At 40.0% G+C, this 15930-nt stretch overlaps 1 protein-coding gene across 1 annotated transcript in view; it reads right to left on the reverse strand.

Annotated features, from left to right (window-relative positions):
• Positions 1 to 632: 632 nt before the first annotated feature.
• The window catches only part of LOC140232146 (uncharacterized), a 29954-nt gene continuing 14656 nt past the window's right edge, over positions 633 to 15930 (reverse strand). The window contains exons 4-12 of the mRNA XM_072312291.1: positions 11698 to 11830; positions 10469 to 10671; positions 7268 to 7446; positions 6271 to 6424; positions 4452 to 4543; positions 3519 to 3747; positions 2917 to 3195; positions 1980 to 2137; positions 633 to 1517 (exon numbers count right to left, since the gene is read on the reverse strand). Of these exons, the coding sequence (XP_072168392.1) occupies positions 633 to 1517; positions 1980 to 2137; positions 2917 to 3195; positions 3519 to 3747; positions 4452 to 4543; positions 6271 to 6424; positions 7268 to 7446; positions 10469 to 10671; positions 11698 to 11830 (2312 nt within the window). The remainder of the gene's footprint in view (positions 1518 to 1979; positions 2138 to 2916; positions 3196 to 3518; positions 3748 to 4451; positions 4544 to 6270; positions 6425 to 7267; positions 7447 to 10468; positions 10672 to 11697; positions 11831 to 15930) is intronic.

Genomic DNA, 15930 nt, shown 5'->3' on the forward strand with positions numbered 1-15930 from the left:
TTGCCTGCACTTTTATGTCGTCATAATAGAGCAGAAACCTGCTCGAGGTCACCAGGGAGGTAAGACGAGATCGTCTCACCTCCCTGAAGCTACAGTCACCACACGATTATACACAAATGAAATAAATGTACTATACTGTCAGCTGAGTTCGAATTGTATACAGGGATCTGTATACACGACTAACATTAGTTGCTATTATCAGAGCTTAGAAAAATGGTATTGGCAACCTTTTCATGATCATGCTTTTTAATAACATGAAGATCCGCTGATTTATATCTTTTCTTTTCCTTTGCTTTCGACATAAAAATGGGAACGTAAAAAATGAGGCTCATAATGACAGATTGCATGAATGTCTGTCTGAAAGCGTGCCTCGCTAGCATCATCAAAATCTGTAATTATCATCAATAATATTTTTGCAGCATAAACAGTCATAGTCATGAATGTGACATTGCAGGTTGAGACTATGCTCACACATCACAGTATTTACATCACAAGATAACAAAGTACTGAGCGGATTGATAGATATAGCGGAAATCGCCGAATCATGTGAACCACGGAGAATTCGATCCATGATGGATGACAAATCTTAACCGCCTGCTATATAGATGAGTCCCTGATCGATATAGCTGCGCTCAAATCACGATTTGAGACTCTGTTATAAAGTTCGCTCTTTCCCTCTGCTTCCGTTTTAATCTCTCTTCATCTGATAAGGAAGGCAGGATTTGAGTTTTCTTTCCAATCAAATTACCGGCTCCATGGTTGGCCACTTGTGACTTGATTCTCGGACAGTCAACATCGTCCATTCCGGGCTTCATGTCCGGCCGAGACATCTCGACGGCCAACTTTGCATCTACACTGGACAGTCGTTCGCCACTCTCTTCTCCACTGTTCGTGCACAATGATGACGACGACGTGATTTGTGAATGGAGCACATAAGGCGCCACGGTATCGCTCGGGTCGTGGCCGCTATTTGTCTCAGAGGTCGGGAGCATGAAACTCTTGAAGTTCTGAATATCTGTAGGCGTCGAGACAGCAGAGTCGATCTGGTTGTCGGCAGCGAGGTTGCCTGAAAGCCCCGTCACCGTGTAATCGCTGATGGGTGTTATCACCTGTAGATGCTGTTGGAGGTTCGCGTGAAGGATGTAGCCATCACCATCTTGAAGCGTCGTAGGGGTGCCAGCATCGCGCTCCTCAGCATCGCTATAGGAAAGCGAGTCTATGGCCGAGTCGCCCGCGTTGCTCGATCTCCTTTCCGAAATCTCCACGCGCTCGGCCGGAGCAAAGTCAAGTTCCTCGAAGTCGGCGACCACGGTCATGCCCTGTTCGAGCAGCGCCGCGATGAGGGGGCGCTCACACGTGTATTCATGCAGTTGCTTCAGGCGCGAGTTTGCGGAGTGATCGGGGCTCCATGTCGGGAGATAATCGGGCGACACGACGCCGGGGGATGGCGCGTCGAAAACCTCCCTTTCCTGCCGAAGGCAAGGTTCATAAGACACCTGCCGGCCGTAGGCTGGTTTCTGTTAAGGACACGAGAGAAGATGGAGGATTGAAAGCGACATTCATTTTTTTTTTTCATGGGTGGAGGTCAGAACACAGCATCCTCACCAACAGCTTAAGTTATTCCTTGGAATTAATCCCTGTTTGCTGAAATAGAAGACTCTTAGTATTACATCAATTTTAGTTCTGAAAGCACCAGTTTGCTGACATATGTGTCAAATGATAATATACGCATTTCCTTATTGCAAGACTGGCTCCGACATCCCAAATCTTTGCTCAACCATCACGATAATATCAACAGTAGTGTGTATAAATAGCGCACAACATAATATTGTGATATAACATAGCATAGTACATATAATGTCCCTATGCGCTCAAATTAATGATAAATTGGGGGGGGGGGAGACTAGTGACGAATTTTGTGATAAACGTGTGATGAACATGAAATAGATAATATTCCAAACATCATAAAGTTAGATTACCAGAATTTTGTTGTTGTCGAAGTTAAAGTTGTCCCTGAAGTGGGGTTTCAGCCATCGAACCTTAATGTACTTCCACTTGGCTACGAAAAGGATAATGACCACGATGACGGGTATGGCGACGACAGCGATAAGTAGGAACAGAGGATTGAACCGGTAACCTGTGAGGATTAGGATCACAAGAATGTTCATGGCATGAGTGGGGGCATTATAGGATTTCAAACATCACGGCCCGAATTTTATCTACGAACATAATGTAAATCAAACCTATAATAAGATTAAAACAAAAAACACAAATAGGCGAACGTTGCACGTGCGCCCATCAGCGCGCTGGGTTAATAGCGATCTGTTGCGCGCATTTACACAGAATGACATTTGTATGAATCCATGGACTATATTTAAACAAACACTTCATTGCGACTCAAGTGATAACAAATTTTCACCTAATGACAAATTCAAGGACGTTGTAACGTTGTGTTGGTGGAGGTGTCATCGTCGTATTTCACTACAGCACAATAATGCCTTCCAAATTAAAACGCATGCAGAAAGTCAATTCCTGTGCGTATTTACTACGCAAACTCAAGTGCATAACATGATTCATATAACGAGTTAGTCTTTATCATATGCATCATTTGTTAGTATAAGAGCGCGCATGTGAAAGATTGCATTTGGTGAGATCATCTATCAAATTTGGGGGGAATTTTACTGTTTTTTTTTTCTTTTTTCATGATCAAATTGGTACCTGAGTGTACAAAGCAATGTTCGTGAATTTGTTGGTCGAACTGCCAATGGCATTATTAGCCATAGAAGTGGAAGTTTTATCAAGTGGTGATAGTAGCAATGGTACTAGTTAGTATTCACAGAGTCTCGTATATTCATTTTATTCTTCCTCAGACGATGGTCTGCTATAAAAGCCACGTAGTCCCTATCGTGTCCTTACCCGCATCGGTGGAATACGCGAGCGCCATGCCACTAACGCTGTCCGCGTAGTTCTCGCGTAGCACGGAGCGGACTTGTGCGCGTGTCACTTGACCTCTGACATCAAGGGAGGTGGCCCCCGAGACCGACTGGCGATGACTTGCCCCAACGCCGTCCTCCCATGTGACGCTGTAACCGACAATGCAATCGCGGTACCCGAGCGGTGGCCGCCACGCGATTTCCGTGCGATCTCGTGACAGGATCGTGACAGTGATGCCAGTTGGCTGCGTTCCGCGTACGTCTGCAACAAAGTAAATAAAAAACAGAAAGACAAAATAAAAACAAAACCTCTGTCGAGAGGAATTGGCGGCAGAGTATGCACTTCACTCGCAGTTCTCCTGGTCTCCCGACGTACTTCCGGTGTGCTACTCACTGAAGAAGTACGATAGCATCATATCCCTCTAATTGTATTGAACCCGGAAAAAAAAAACTATTTTTTTTTAATGCAAAACAAAAAAAAAAAAAATATTACGAAAAAAAAACATTTACGTTGTTACTTGGACGTTGTCAACAAACACCGAAAGACGACGAAACGGTGGTCGCCAGCTAGACACGTCGACTTACCGACGATGTGTTTCTCAAGGTGCAGCGGGATGCTGTTCCTAGTCCCACCCGCCGTGGTATTGGCAAACACTATCACTTCGTAGTCTTCCCACCGGCTCAACCCCGTCAGGTACGCCATGGAGGCCGAGGCGTCGGCCACGATGTTGTGGCTGATTTGACGACTCTCCCACAATACTGCGCGAACCTCAAACAATGCCAGCTCACCGTTCCATTGCCTTTCGTCAGGTGCCTTAAGATCAGCGGAAAATGATTAGACCCTACGATTAGCATCATTAAAAAAAAACTTTAAAAACAGATTTCAATTTTATCATTATGTACGATAATTAATGATTATTATTCTCTTATTGAGAACTCAACAAATGTTGAATATTTCAATGGTTCAATCCATGATTCATGGAAACCATATTATTTTTAAAGCAGCAACATAGATTGTAAGCTGGAAGTTCTCTGTCTTGTAATAATTTCAGTAAGTTCAATTAATGCACACTCGATTATCGGTTCATGGCGTACAGAATGCTTGTATACTGCTCTACTTGTAATGTACAGGAAACGTATGTCTTTGCATTCGCACACATCATAACTCCCATTGTATTGATTAGTTAATATTAGAAGTTCTGGGGGTGTTTCACATTTGACTTAAGTGCGACTGGTGATCAGTTCTTGTGCTGAATTATTGAGATTTTGATAAGTATAGCACGCAAGAACTGATCACCAGTCGCACTTAAGTCCTTCTTAACTTTAAGAACGGCTTTGTGAAACACCCCCCTGATCTTCCCTATAGTGAAAACCGATTCTTGTCTACAATATTTACATTGTAAATATCAACTTGTAAAGTCAACTTTTAACGGACTTTATGAACAAAACTTCAGGATTGACGATAATTCCGACGAGTTTCGTGACGAGCCCCAGAGTTCTTAAGGCTTGTTTCCTTACCCTCCATGAGACGAGAACATCCCTGTGATCGGGCGACGTGCAGGAAACAGTGATGTTGGCAATCCGGAGGTTGCTTGGACCCTCCGAAGGGGCTGAATAAAAACGCAGACCAATACACAAAATAAATGGCGTTAATAATCCGTGATAGTTTTGTTTAGCGTCATGCAGAAAGCGTAACCTGTTCATCGACTTTTCAGCATCCATAATGATCGATTGCCAGTAATGAAAATAAATAATTCTTACAGGGCAATCTCATGTTTTTAATGACACAGAGTTGTTTTTATAAACGAAGAGGGGATATGCAGATTGATGGAAAATTTTGTTTCGTTGCTGAAAATGAATACAAGCCAACTTGAAGTCTGCATCACTGATTTTTATTTCATAGCGACCTCTACGATCCACGGCAACGAACAAGAAAATTACTTGATGTTATTTTTAAACCGCTATTGCAAAAATCCGGGTCAGCCTAATAACTTTATGTGACTTGGTATGCATTTAATATTCTTGTTTATATCTTTTTAAGATCTATAATGTTTGTTTTATGTTATAAGTGCTGTCTGGGGCAAATTATTTGTATAGGGCCCCATTTCTCTCTCTCTCTTCTTTCGCTCTTTAAAATAACAACAACAACACTTCCTACCTTCTATCCAATTAGATTCAAGTCATATGTATTTGAAATTATCAGACTCCTGCAAATTACGTAGACACAACTACAACGCACACTTTCAATACATTGAATGGCTGTGACGCCCCTTTTAGAAAACTGCTCTTGAAATTGAGGCGCACAGACAAAAAGAAAATGAAATGCATGACACCACTGAGCATCAAAATACTGGCAGTTGACTGGGATCTAGGAGGGTCATTTTGTGTACTTAGACTAGCAGAGAGTTTAAACCCCCCCCCCCCCCCCGTGACTAGACAGGACGGAAGACAAAAGTTAAAACGGAAGCAACAGCGGAAAAGGAGCCACGGAGTATGGATTATGAAAGGAGTATTGATAAAGAGTACAGAAAAAGCAACGCAACACTCTGATGATCTTTATAAGGCATTACAGTAAGCGCTAAACGCTGTCAAACAGAACTTAAATGCAAACTTCTCAATCATGTGGTTGTAGTTTGTAGTATCGAGCGCAATAGAAGCTCTTGAAGTGCAGTACAATATATTTGCATTGTTTCTGCGTTTTTGAAATTCGTATCTCTAATATAATGACCGTTATCCTTATCATTACAGAGTTACCGAGACCGATACACAAGATAATTATGTTTAATATAGGCCTAACACCTATTAATAAAGTGGATCAACCCCAGCCCAAACATCTTTTCGATTCAAATTGCCTAGATAAATCGGGAGTGGGGAGGAATAAAATCTATAAAAAAAAATATATCACATTAACCGCTCAAGAACTACTATTATATGTGTGGGGAAATCATTTTAGAGAAAACATTCCATTTGGAGGCTGGACACGTATTTTTAGATTAAGAGGGACTACATTTGTTTCTGGATATAGATTGAGAAAACATGTGAAATCTTTGCACCGTGAAATCATTAACTTTCTCGAGTGGAGTTTGAGCGGAACAACCCCCCCCCCCCCCCCCGCAAAGTTTGGGACTGAAGTGATAGAAGTGATTACATACACAGTCATGAAATAAGAAAGCATCAAATCTTCGGTGTATTGAATAAAAATCTTTCAATGTTGTAACACTTTCAATGTTATTTTGATAACACCTCATCTGTCTATGGAAATTATTTGCAGGTGTACGACTATAAACTGTAGAGGGCGCTAGTGATGCTCGTCATACAGCGATGTTGACACGCTCACCTTTCTCGCGAGTAGCGACGTCGAGTGCCGTAGCATCTACACTCCAGATCTCTGGCGGGTAAACGGCCGACTTCACGCTGATTTTGTAAAGCGAGGCAGGGTGCAGGTCGTGCACCGCCTGTCTGGAGTTAAGATTGTCCACCACTTCATAATCCTAGAAGAGAGGAGTAGAAAAAGACAGTTCTAACAATGATCGGAAAAAATGAATAACAATATATCCCTGGAGGATCATATCACTTATTAATGAAATCATGCCCAGTGATTGGTTCAAATATAGCATCATATCAACAGTCAGAACAATTTGCAATGACGTTGATTGAAAACACTATTTCGATGGAGATATTCAGAGTATAGTGCACTCTTCCCAGAATATCGTCGTATAAATAAATTGATCAATGGTTTTCGTCGAAAGCGTGTGAAGTGCTGCGCACCTCAAAAAAAAAAAAAAAAAAAAAAAAAAAGTTCTATTCCTGCCACTTTGGAATCTAACTTTTCTCAGTGCATTTTGTCTAGGTTTTTCAAAATATTGTTTCAAACACGTGAGAATCAGACACATGGGTAATTAGGCAAAATGACAGTGATATACCATGCAAACAATAGAGAAGCAGGGCTGGGTCTTGACAAAATATTGTTATGCAAATGAATTGATTGTATGAATGCATACTAAGAAAATGGCAAATGCCGAAACAGAGGTATTGCTCGAAACACATTCTCACTCCAACGAATAAAACGCTAAAATTATTATTTTTGCATCTGAAAGGATTTCCCTTTTTTCTGCAGGTGTCTAGAAGAAAGACATGCAAGAAATATGATACCTGGACGTGTTCTGAATGTTATGCATGGATACCAGTTTCCAGTTAAAGCTCAAAGTGGGCAAAACACAGAACCAAGGCATGTCAAGGAAATAGCGATAGCTTGCTTCCTGTGTTGATTTGCAGAGAATAACGATTGCGTGGTACGGTCTATGACAGTGATTATAAATGAGCCGTAGACATACTTTGATGGTTTTGTTCCTCCTGACGTCGACGACGACGACGCGGTACTTGTGGTTCACGAACTTTCGGAGGAGGCCCAGGTTCAGTCCAGGGTACCGGTGCGTCGTGGGATAGCCCAACCGGAAGGAGATGAATTCACTCTCCTTCGTGAGGTCGGTGATCGACGGAGCGCTCAGCACAACTGGAGGAATAAAAGCCAGCACGGCGGAAAGGAAAAGAAGCCGATTTAATGACCATAGTTACAACAAATTCGGTGATGGTGATGGTGATGGTGATGGTGATGGTGATGGTGATGGTGATGGTGATGGTGATGGTGATGATGATGGTGATGGTGATGGTGATGGTGATGGTGATGAGATTCATCAGTGTTCCAGTTGAGGGTTCCTCTTCTCTTTACCTTCATTCTGCCTTCGTTCTTGTATCATTGCCCTTTTTTTCTTGCTTTCTGTCTTGAAATGATTAGCCTTTCGATGATGATGATAATGATGATGATGATGATGATAATATTAATAATAATAATAATAATAATAATAATGATAATAATAATAATAATAATAATAATAATAATAATAATAATAATAATAATAATCATAATCATAATCATAATCATAATCATAATCATAATCATAATCATAATCATAATCATAATCATAATAATAATGATAATAATAATAACAATGACGATAAAAATCACAATGATAATGACGATGATGATAATACATTGTAACAATTACATGAGAAGAATGAGAAGGGTGAAGATGAGTCTGCTGGCAGCGATTACGATGACGAGTATGACAATGATTGCGATGCAGACCTGGATCACACTGACGACGTGAAAGGATTAAACAAAGGGAAACGAAGACTCGACACAGGACTAATGAAGACGGCGTCAGAATTTAATTAAAGGGATAGTACAGTATTGGTGGAGATGAGAATTGGGCTTTTAACTTTCTGCGAGATACCATGAAAACACTTATGATATAGTACAGAACATACCATTTTAAGAGGAATTCAAAGTTTATTTGATAAAATCGGGTTTGGAATGACTGAAACATCCAAAAAAAAAGTAAAACAAAGCGATCATAATAAAGTGTGGGTCCCACACTTTAGTAGAATCGCTCTCTTTTGGATATCTCAGCCATTTCAAAACTAATTTTCATCAAATAAACGTTGAATTCCTCATAGAATTACATGCTCTTTCATATTTCATAAGAGGTTTCTCATTATCTCACCAAAAAAAAAAAAAAAATGTTATAAACCTGAAATTAGGTCTCAACCAAAACTATACCATCCCTTTAAGGTGTTAATCGTCGATGTGAGAGGACATTAACTATTCATACCACAGCCCATAAGGTGAGCAAGGCACGCTTTGCTTCAGACGCTATAATTCATTTCGACGATACACATACGCATAATACATTGCATACATATCAGCGACACTCAAAAATTTACGCAGTGCTCAAATAAAAGAGACCCTGAAATACAGTTACATGCATTACACAAATGACAATTCAGCTGCGAACTATGTGCTTAACAACACGTTCTTGTTATAGATAAAATCGCATTGAAAATAGTTGCTATGGCATCAGTATTTAAGCCAAATTAAAGCAGACACGTTCTTTTGCATGCACTCACAATGAACAATTTAGAGTCATTCCAGAAAACGTGCGGCTGATTATGCGGAGCGTTGGTTCAGTCCGATCACTTTAATCAAATCACATGTATTATACAACCAGCATCATTATATTACATTCGTCTGGGTCAGTGTTAAAAAGAAAAAGAAACGAACATCGGATGACCTTGTTGTCACATTAATTCGCACACCATCAATGAATGACGTTTGTTACGTTTGTTTCGAGGTTTATATCAGTGCTTTACCGTTTTGGATGCCGTGTCATTCCGCTTTAATCACACGCCCACTGGCATCATTGTTTCAGGTAATTGACGACTCAAATGGAGATCAATACCATGCTAGAATATTGATCTCATTTCAGGGATACCCAACACCATCGCCTTTAATGAGTCCGAGATTGGATGCGTCAGGACACATTATGTGACGATACATGACTTGCATTAGACATGTTAAACTGGCCTCGTTCGTCTAGCGTGTGCAGTCTCCTCGTCTGTGTAAACATGATGCAGTTTGAGTGAGGGTATGTGTTCGTTGAATCTATTACAACTGTCCAATATTCTCTCTCCCTATATCGCTAATTCTTTCTCTCTTTTCCTCGCTCCCCTTCTTTCTCTATCTATCTATCTGTCTATCTATCTATCTATCTATCTACTTATCTACTTATCTATCTATCTAAATATATTTACGATCTCTGGATCCTTTCTCTTTCCCTTCACGCCCTTTGTCAAGAAAAAGACACTTTTTAATTATGGTACCACTTCTGTTGCTCGAACAGTTACGACTTCTAGTTTTCCTTCAATTCAAACTATTGATTGCTTCAAGCCACTACACGAGATACATAATCATTTTAACTTTCTTCTCGTGGACAATCAAAGTATCAATATCGAGTTGGGTCATCTCTGCTATCTACGCAAGGATAGGAAAAAATCATAGGACCAAACTTTGTCTCTTCAAATCTTCACAGTCGCGTATTATCATAAATTGATACTAATCTGTTGAAGTTCTGCGACAGTCAACATAATGATTGGATTTAGCATCAGGACGTGGCTTGATTAGACTGTATGTAAAATTCCCACTGTGGCAAGAAGTAACGAAGCGCATCTATGGTTTTGTATTTCATTTTTACTATAAGTTTATTGACGACCTCGTTAAGATCCCGCGGGATTAAAAACGCTTAAATGTGAACTTCAAACTGCATACCAGCCGTGACCCTATTACGTACGTTTGCTAATTCTACCGTGTCGTCAAAATGATTCGGCTCACGTTTTTTCTGGTTATTCTTTGTCTTTACTTTCTTATTTTGTTTTTGGGATTGATGTTGATGTTGTTGTTGTTGTTGTTGTTGTTGTTGTTGTTGTTGTTGTTGTTGTTGGTGGTGGTGGTGGTGGTGGTGGTGGTTTTTTTTTTTTTTTCTTCGTTTGGGGAGGTATTCTTTTTAAATGTGGGAAATCAACTGCCCTTTAATACACACACAAATTAAGACGGAAGAGAAGAAGTTGTAAGTTGACAAACGGAGGATCGAGGCAAAGTACAGGAGGAGAGTAAGTGGCAGAGAGTCATAATTTCTCACCGGACTTGAGAGGATCTCGCTGGAACCGCTTCCCCTCGCAGACTGTATCGCTGCCTTCCGCAGTGTAGTCGATCCGGAAGCGCTTGTTGCCCCGGAAGTCTTCGTCGGTTCTGAAGAGCGTTGCCACGCTGCAGCGACTTCCGGAGACATTGACACACCCATCGACGGCACCCCAATCTCGTACGACATCGTGGGACGTGAACCTAGGGAGGAAATCATGCGGGTAAATGTGTGGACAGGGTCCTTGGTTGGCTGGCTACCAAGCGATAGCAAGACAGTCAGATACATAGATAGACAGCTGTAGCTAGCTATAAACTGATATAGCTGAAGTAACTTGCTGGCTAGCTAGCTAGATAGATAGAGGATTGATAGATAGAGGATTGAAAGATGGATAGATAGATAGATAGATAGATAGATAGATAGATAGATAGATAGATAGATAGATAGATAGATAGATAGATAGATAGATGATAGAAGGATGGATAGATAGACTATGTAAAGAGAATACAGGTTGCACAGTCTATGACATTGATTTTTGTGCAATATCATCTCTTTGTCAAATCAGTGGAGTATGCTCCTGCAACAATATTAATGTTCCGGTCTTATTTTCTCTAGGGTCTTAGAATTAGGGTTAGGGTTGTGGTATGGTTTTAGGTTTAGTTTGATATGAGCATTAGGATTGGGGTTAGGTTTATGTTTGTGGGTATAATTTACGTTTGGCTTAGCGTGCAGATATTTCATGGGAGCAAATTGTCGCAGGAACAAATGTCATGGAACCGGAGTATGACACATGCAGATGTTTGTTTCGAAATCTTGACCTTACAATAAGAAAAGCAGAGAGACAAGAATAGTGCTATAGGGCCATAGGGTCATTTACAAGAAAGAGCGTTACTATGCAAAAGTTTTCCTGAATCTTGAAAGAGATAATTTCAGAGAAACGATATGCGGGAAGGAAGTTGATGGACGAGTTTTTAGGAACGACGATCTCATGCGTGATGGTATCGCTTGATCGTATGGCTGATGAATGAAAATATCACAAAAACAACGACTTACATTTTGCTTTATCTGGTATATCATACCAACATCGTTTGATGACGCTTGATTAACAGTATTGGATAATACGATGATTATATGTGCAATTCAGAAGGCATAGTGGAGTGTAACCAAAAAGTAACATTTAAATCTAAACGAAACAAAGCAAAAGAACAACAACGAAAACAAACTCTTACTTTCTGGCATAGTAGACCGTGTAAATAGCAGCACTTGTTGAATTGCGACTTGCCGATGTATCCCACGACATGCTGCAGTTGAAATCCAAACACGATAGGTCGCCCTCTACGTTTTCGCATGGTGAGGTCGATCCTGAATGTTAAACACAAACATGGATTATGATAATGAGAGGATAGTTGTACCGTGAAGCTCAAGTAGTTCCAAGAGTGTACTTTCTTATCAAAGATTAAGTATGATTATATGCATAAAAGTACCAAAAAATTATAAGTGAAAATACCAAACTACACGAACTTAAGCCAAATCACACGTTCAAATAAATGGATGCGTCTACAATCCTATTCACATTAATAAAAACGTATTGTCAATATAGATGATTTTTCTATCAAACCAGGAAACAATGTTAATGATTGCAGTGATTCAACATCTATACGCTCTTATAAGAATGCAAAATGGAAGCAAAATCGTACGCTACTGGTTTGAAAGTGTCACTTAAGAGTACTTAAGAGTTATGTCAGAAAAAAGTTTTGTCATGGCAGAGCGTACATTCCTTCATAACCGTTCTTGCTGTGAACCAACTTAAAGCCTTTTGGTTTTGGGGAACGAATTAGCAGGTAAATTTGAGCTAATCACAATGATTATCAATACAGTGTGGCCCCATCAATTGACAAATAGGACTGGTTTCCTTAACGACTCTGTTGGACACGCAATAATACACACACCCACATGTATAGATACGATAATACAGTGCTACGGAGCAATGATTTACACGCTCGAATACGTACGTCAACATGGCATCAATTTTCGAAAACGACCCTAGTTTATGGAACGGATCTCTGCCACGTTACTCGTATAGGAGACTCAAATACTTCACAAAGACATCGTTATATTACTTTTGTCTTCATCTGTGTTACAATTGTTATGATTGTCTTCTATTAAATCTTCTCGTCAAAAATGATTTCTTCTTCATAGCTCAGTGTAATTTCTCCGTCTGTCCCTTTTTTCTTCTCTTCTTTCTCTCTTTCTCGGTTTCTCTATATCTATAACTATCAATCTATTTCTATTCTGTATGTCTGTGTATTCGTCTCTGTTTATACATATCTACGTATCGTTCTCTCTCGATCTCACCACTCAATATGCCGCGCAGTGGTAAACACTTGAGTTATGCATGCAGGACAGCCCTGACGTAGTGTGACCCAAAAGCGGTATGAACGTGCATTCATTCTCATTTTTTTTTTCTTTTCTTTTCTTTTCTTTTCTTTGCTGGCTGTTCCAACCAGTTGATTCAAGCATAGATCGCTGCGAATTCTTCGGGGGGGGGGGGGGTTATTGGGTTTTTTTTTCATGGTGATGGAAAGAGTGTAATGATGAGAGGTAAACTCAAACACACACACACACACACACACACACACACAAAGGTAATAAACTCACATTGTAAAGGTGTGTTTATTGTATATTGTATCAACTTATCATACACACGTTCACCTTTGACTTGAATTATTTTTGACTTCAGTATACACAAACAACTTCTCGCGACGATGCGCACGAATAGTTTGAACACTTGTATGGATTTCGTCACACTGAATGTAATTTGTGTAAGGACTCTGTTTAGTTCTCTATTCACAGACACGGGAGATGACCAGGTTATCATCATGGTAGCTTTTTGAGAGGATACCTCAGCCATGAACTTGGCTCTTGAATGACCAAATACCCCCACCCCCCCCCCCCAACTCCCCAGTGTTGCGATGGAACGGAGTACTGTTATACCGTAGTCGTTTGGTCTGCCAATTCACATGGGCTCTAGGTATGGTAGGAATTCGTGATCTTGCATGACTAGCCAGGTATAGATCCACAAACAAATCAAGAGTGATAGTTACGTGTGATTAAGCGCATACTAAACTCTGAGGTCAACATTATCTGGATGGTGTTTAACGACTTCAACGATTTGTCTGCATTGAGTGAGCTCGTGAATCCGCGCGCGACTACTGGAGGTGGAGAGAATATCTATGTCATACTGCAAATTTGAAATACGGTATTTGAAAGAACAGGAACCAAGATGAGATTACCGGTACATGAACCTGTATCTACAATCACTGGAGTTGACATGGTGGATAAAGGAAAGAAAAGGAAGCCCCCAGGGAGGAAATATTCAATCCTCCTTAAGGGTGCAGACTTGTGCAATGAATAATGGGTTGATGTACAGGGCGCCACTAGAGTCACTTTGCACTTGCATTCAATTATCATACTCATTTCATTTTCTTCTTTACATTTTGACTTATTCAAAGTGAGGGTGAGTGAGTGTGAGCAATTGCAACTTAAATTTCACATTCACGTCAAAAATGAATGATGATTGATTTTGTAAGGGAAGATTGATAGGCACGGGGTAGGAATTGGCTAATTTTATGGGCAAAGGAGTTGTGTGCTTGTATACACCTTAGGTAAAAGCAGGGACGTATTAAAGGAACGGTTTCTACGCAATGCATAATATGCATGTTGGCTTGTGCTGATTAATGAAACCATCAGCATCACTTGCGTGACAAAATGAATATCTAATTACGTGTCATATATTAAAATGATAATTATTCTACTGTTCTTTTTTAGATTGCCTGGATACGCCCCTAAACCTTCAAAACCGAAATTCTGCCAGTGACATCATCTGTCAATCATCACAAAAGTATTAATAATCATAATTAACAAAAGACATTGGTAGCATGCACTGTTTAGTTCCCCTGTTATTGACTCCCCTATACTTGCATGTTTCCATGTTACAGATATGATTAACAAAAGACATCATTGATGGAAGTTATGATCGGTATTGGGGAAGGCACATTCAAATATCTTTTGTTAATCATACTTAAGTAGCAATAATTGACAGATATTAAAGGGATGGTACAGTTTCAGTTGAAATGGGGCTTCAGGTTTCCAAAGATTTTTTTTTTTATTAAAATGAAAATTTTTGAGATAATGAATTACATCTTATGAAACAATATGAAAGAGCATGTAATTCTAAGAGGAATCAAAGTTTATTTGGTAAAAATTGGTTTTAAAATGGCTGAGATATCGAAAACAAAACAATGTTAATAAAAGGTGGGTCTAGGATTGCTTTGTTTTACTTTGTTGTTTGGATATCTCAGCCATTTCAAACCGATTTTCATCAAATAAACTTTGAACGTCTCTTAGAATTGCATGCTATGTAACATTTCATAGAGTGGTTTCTAAGTATCTCACAAAAAGTTAAAAGCTGAACCCTCACTTCAACCAATACTATACCCTCCCTTGAAGGGTGTTGTGAATCAAGTTAACATGCATAAACTGCATGGCATAGTTATTTCATAAGAATACAGTGCAATGCCTTATGTATTATCGCCGCTGCTATGGACCCGATGGGGACCTGCATAGCATGAGAGTCTGTGGACTTACCGACAGCCCAATGATTAGGCATTTACGCACGTCCTCATATTATACACAGTTTTGTATCTTCCAAACAGGCAAACGGTGTGATACCTGGGACTTCTATTCAGCAATGGACATGATGGAACGTTGAAGAGCGCTTTGAGCACGGCGAAGCAGTACAAAAGTGACATCCAAAGCGCTTTTGTCATCGCCATACTTTGGAAAACCATCCAGGTTTAAACAACCATCACGGATAGTAGGACAAGTTCGGGGTGCAGTTCTTTCTTTGAATAGTTTCCATTTATAATGCCAATTCGGATGTCTAATTCTAAATCCTACAGCATATTCGTTTCGTTGTTGTTTTTCCCATTCAAATCCATGATCACACTTCCTGCCACTAGTTAATCTCTAAATAGATCGATAGGTTTTCTGAACACTATTTGTTTATTCATTTGACTTATCCCTTCATATTTCCATTCACTTTATAATCTTGAATATCCACACTAACGCACGCATGCACACACACATAATTATTAATACATGTATACTCACATACATTAATCATTGTGCGTGTATGGTTTGATCAAGCCCTGAAATGTGCCAAAGAAGGGATGTGACAAGAAGAGAAAAAGATATAGAGGTGGGGGGGGGGGGGCATAGAAGAGAGAAGGAGGGAGGGGGAGGAGGAAGAGGAAAGAGTTTAGGGCGTTTCCTTCGTGTTCTCTTTTACACACCGAGTTTTGCAACTGGTCTCAATGTTGCTGATCACGGCCATACAGTGTCATTTCTGCCACGATTAAATTTCGGCACGATTCAGTATCCAATTATCGTAGGGTATCATA

Source organism: Diadema setosum, chromosome 8, assembly GCF_964275005.1.
Source record: "Diadema setosum chromosome 8, eeDiaSeto1, whole genome shotgun sequence".
NCBI classification, from domain to species: Eukaryota; Metazoa; Echinodermata; class Echinoidea; order Diadematoida; family Diadematidae; genus Diadema; species Diadema setosum.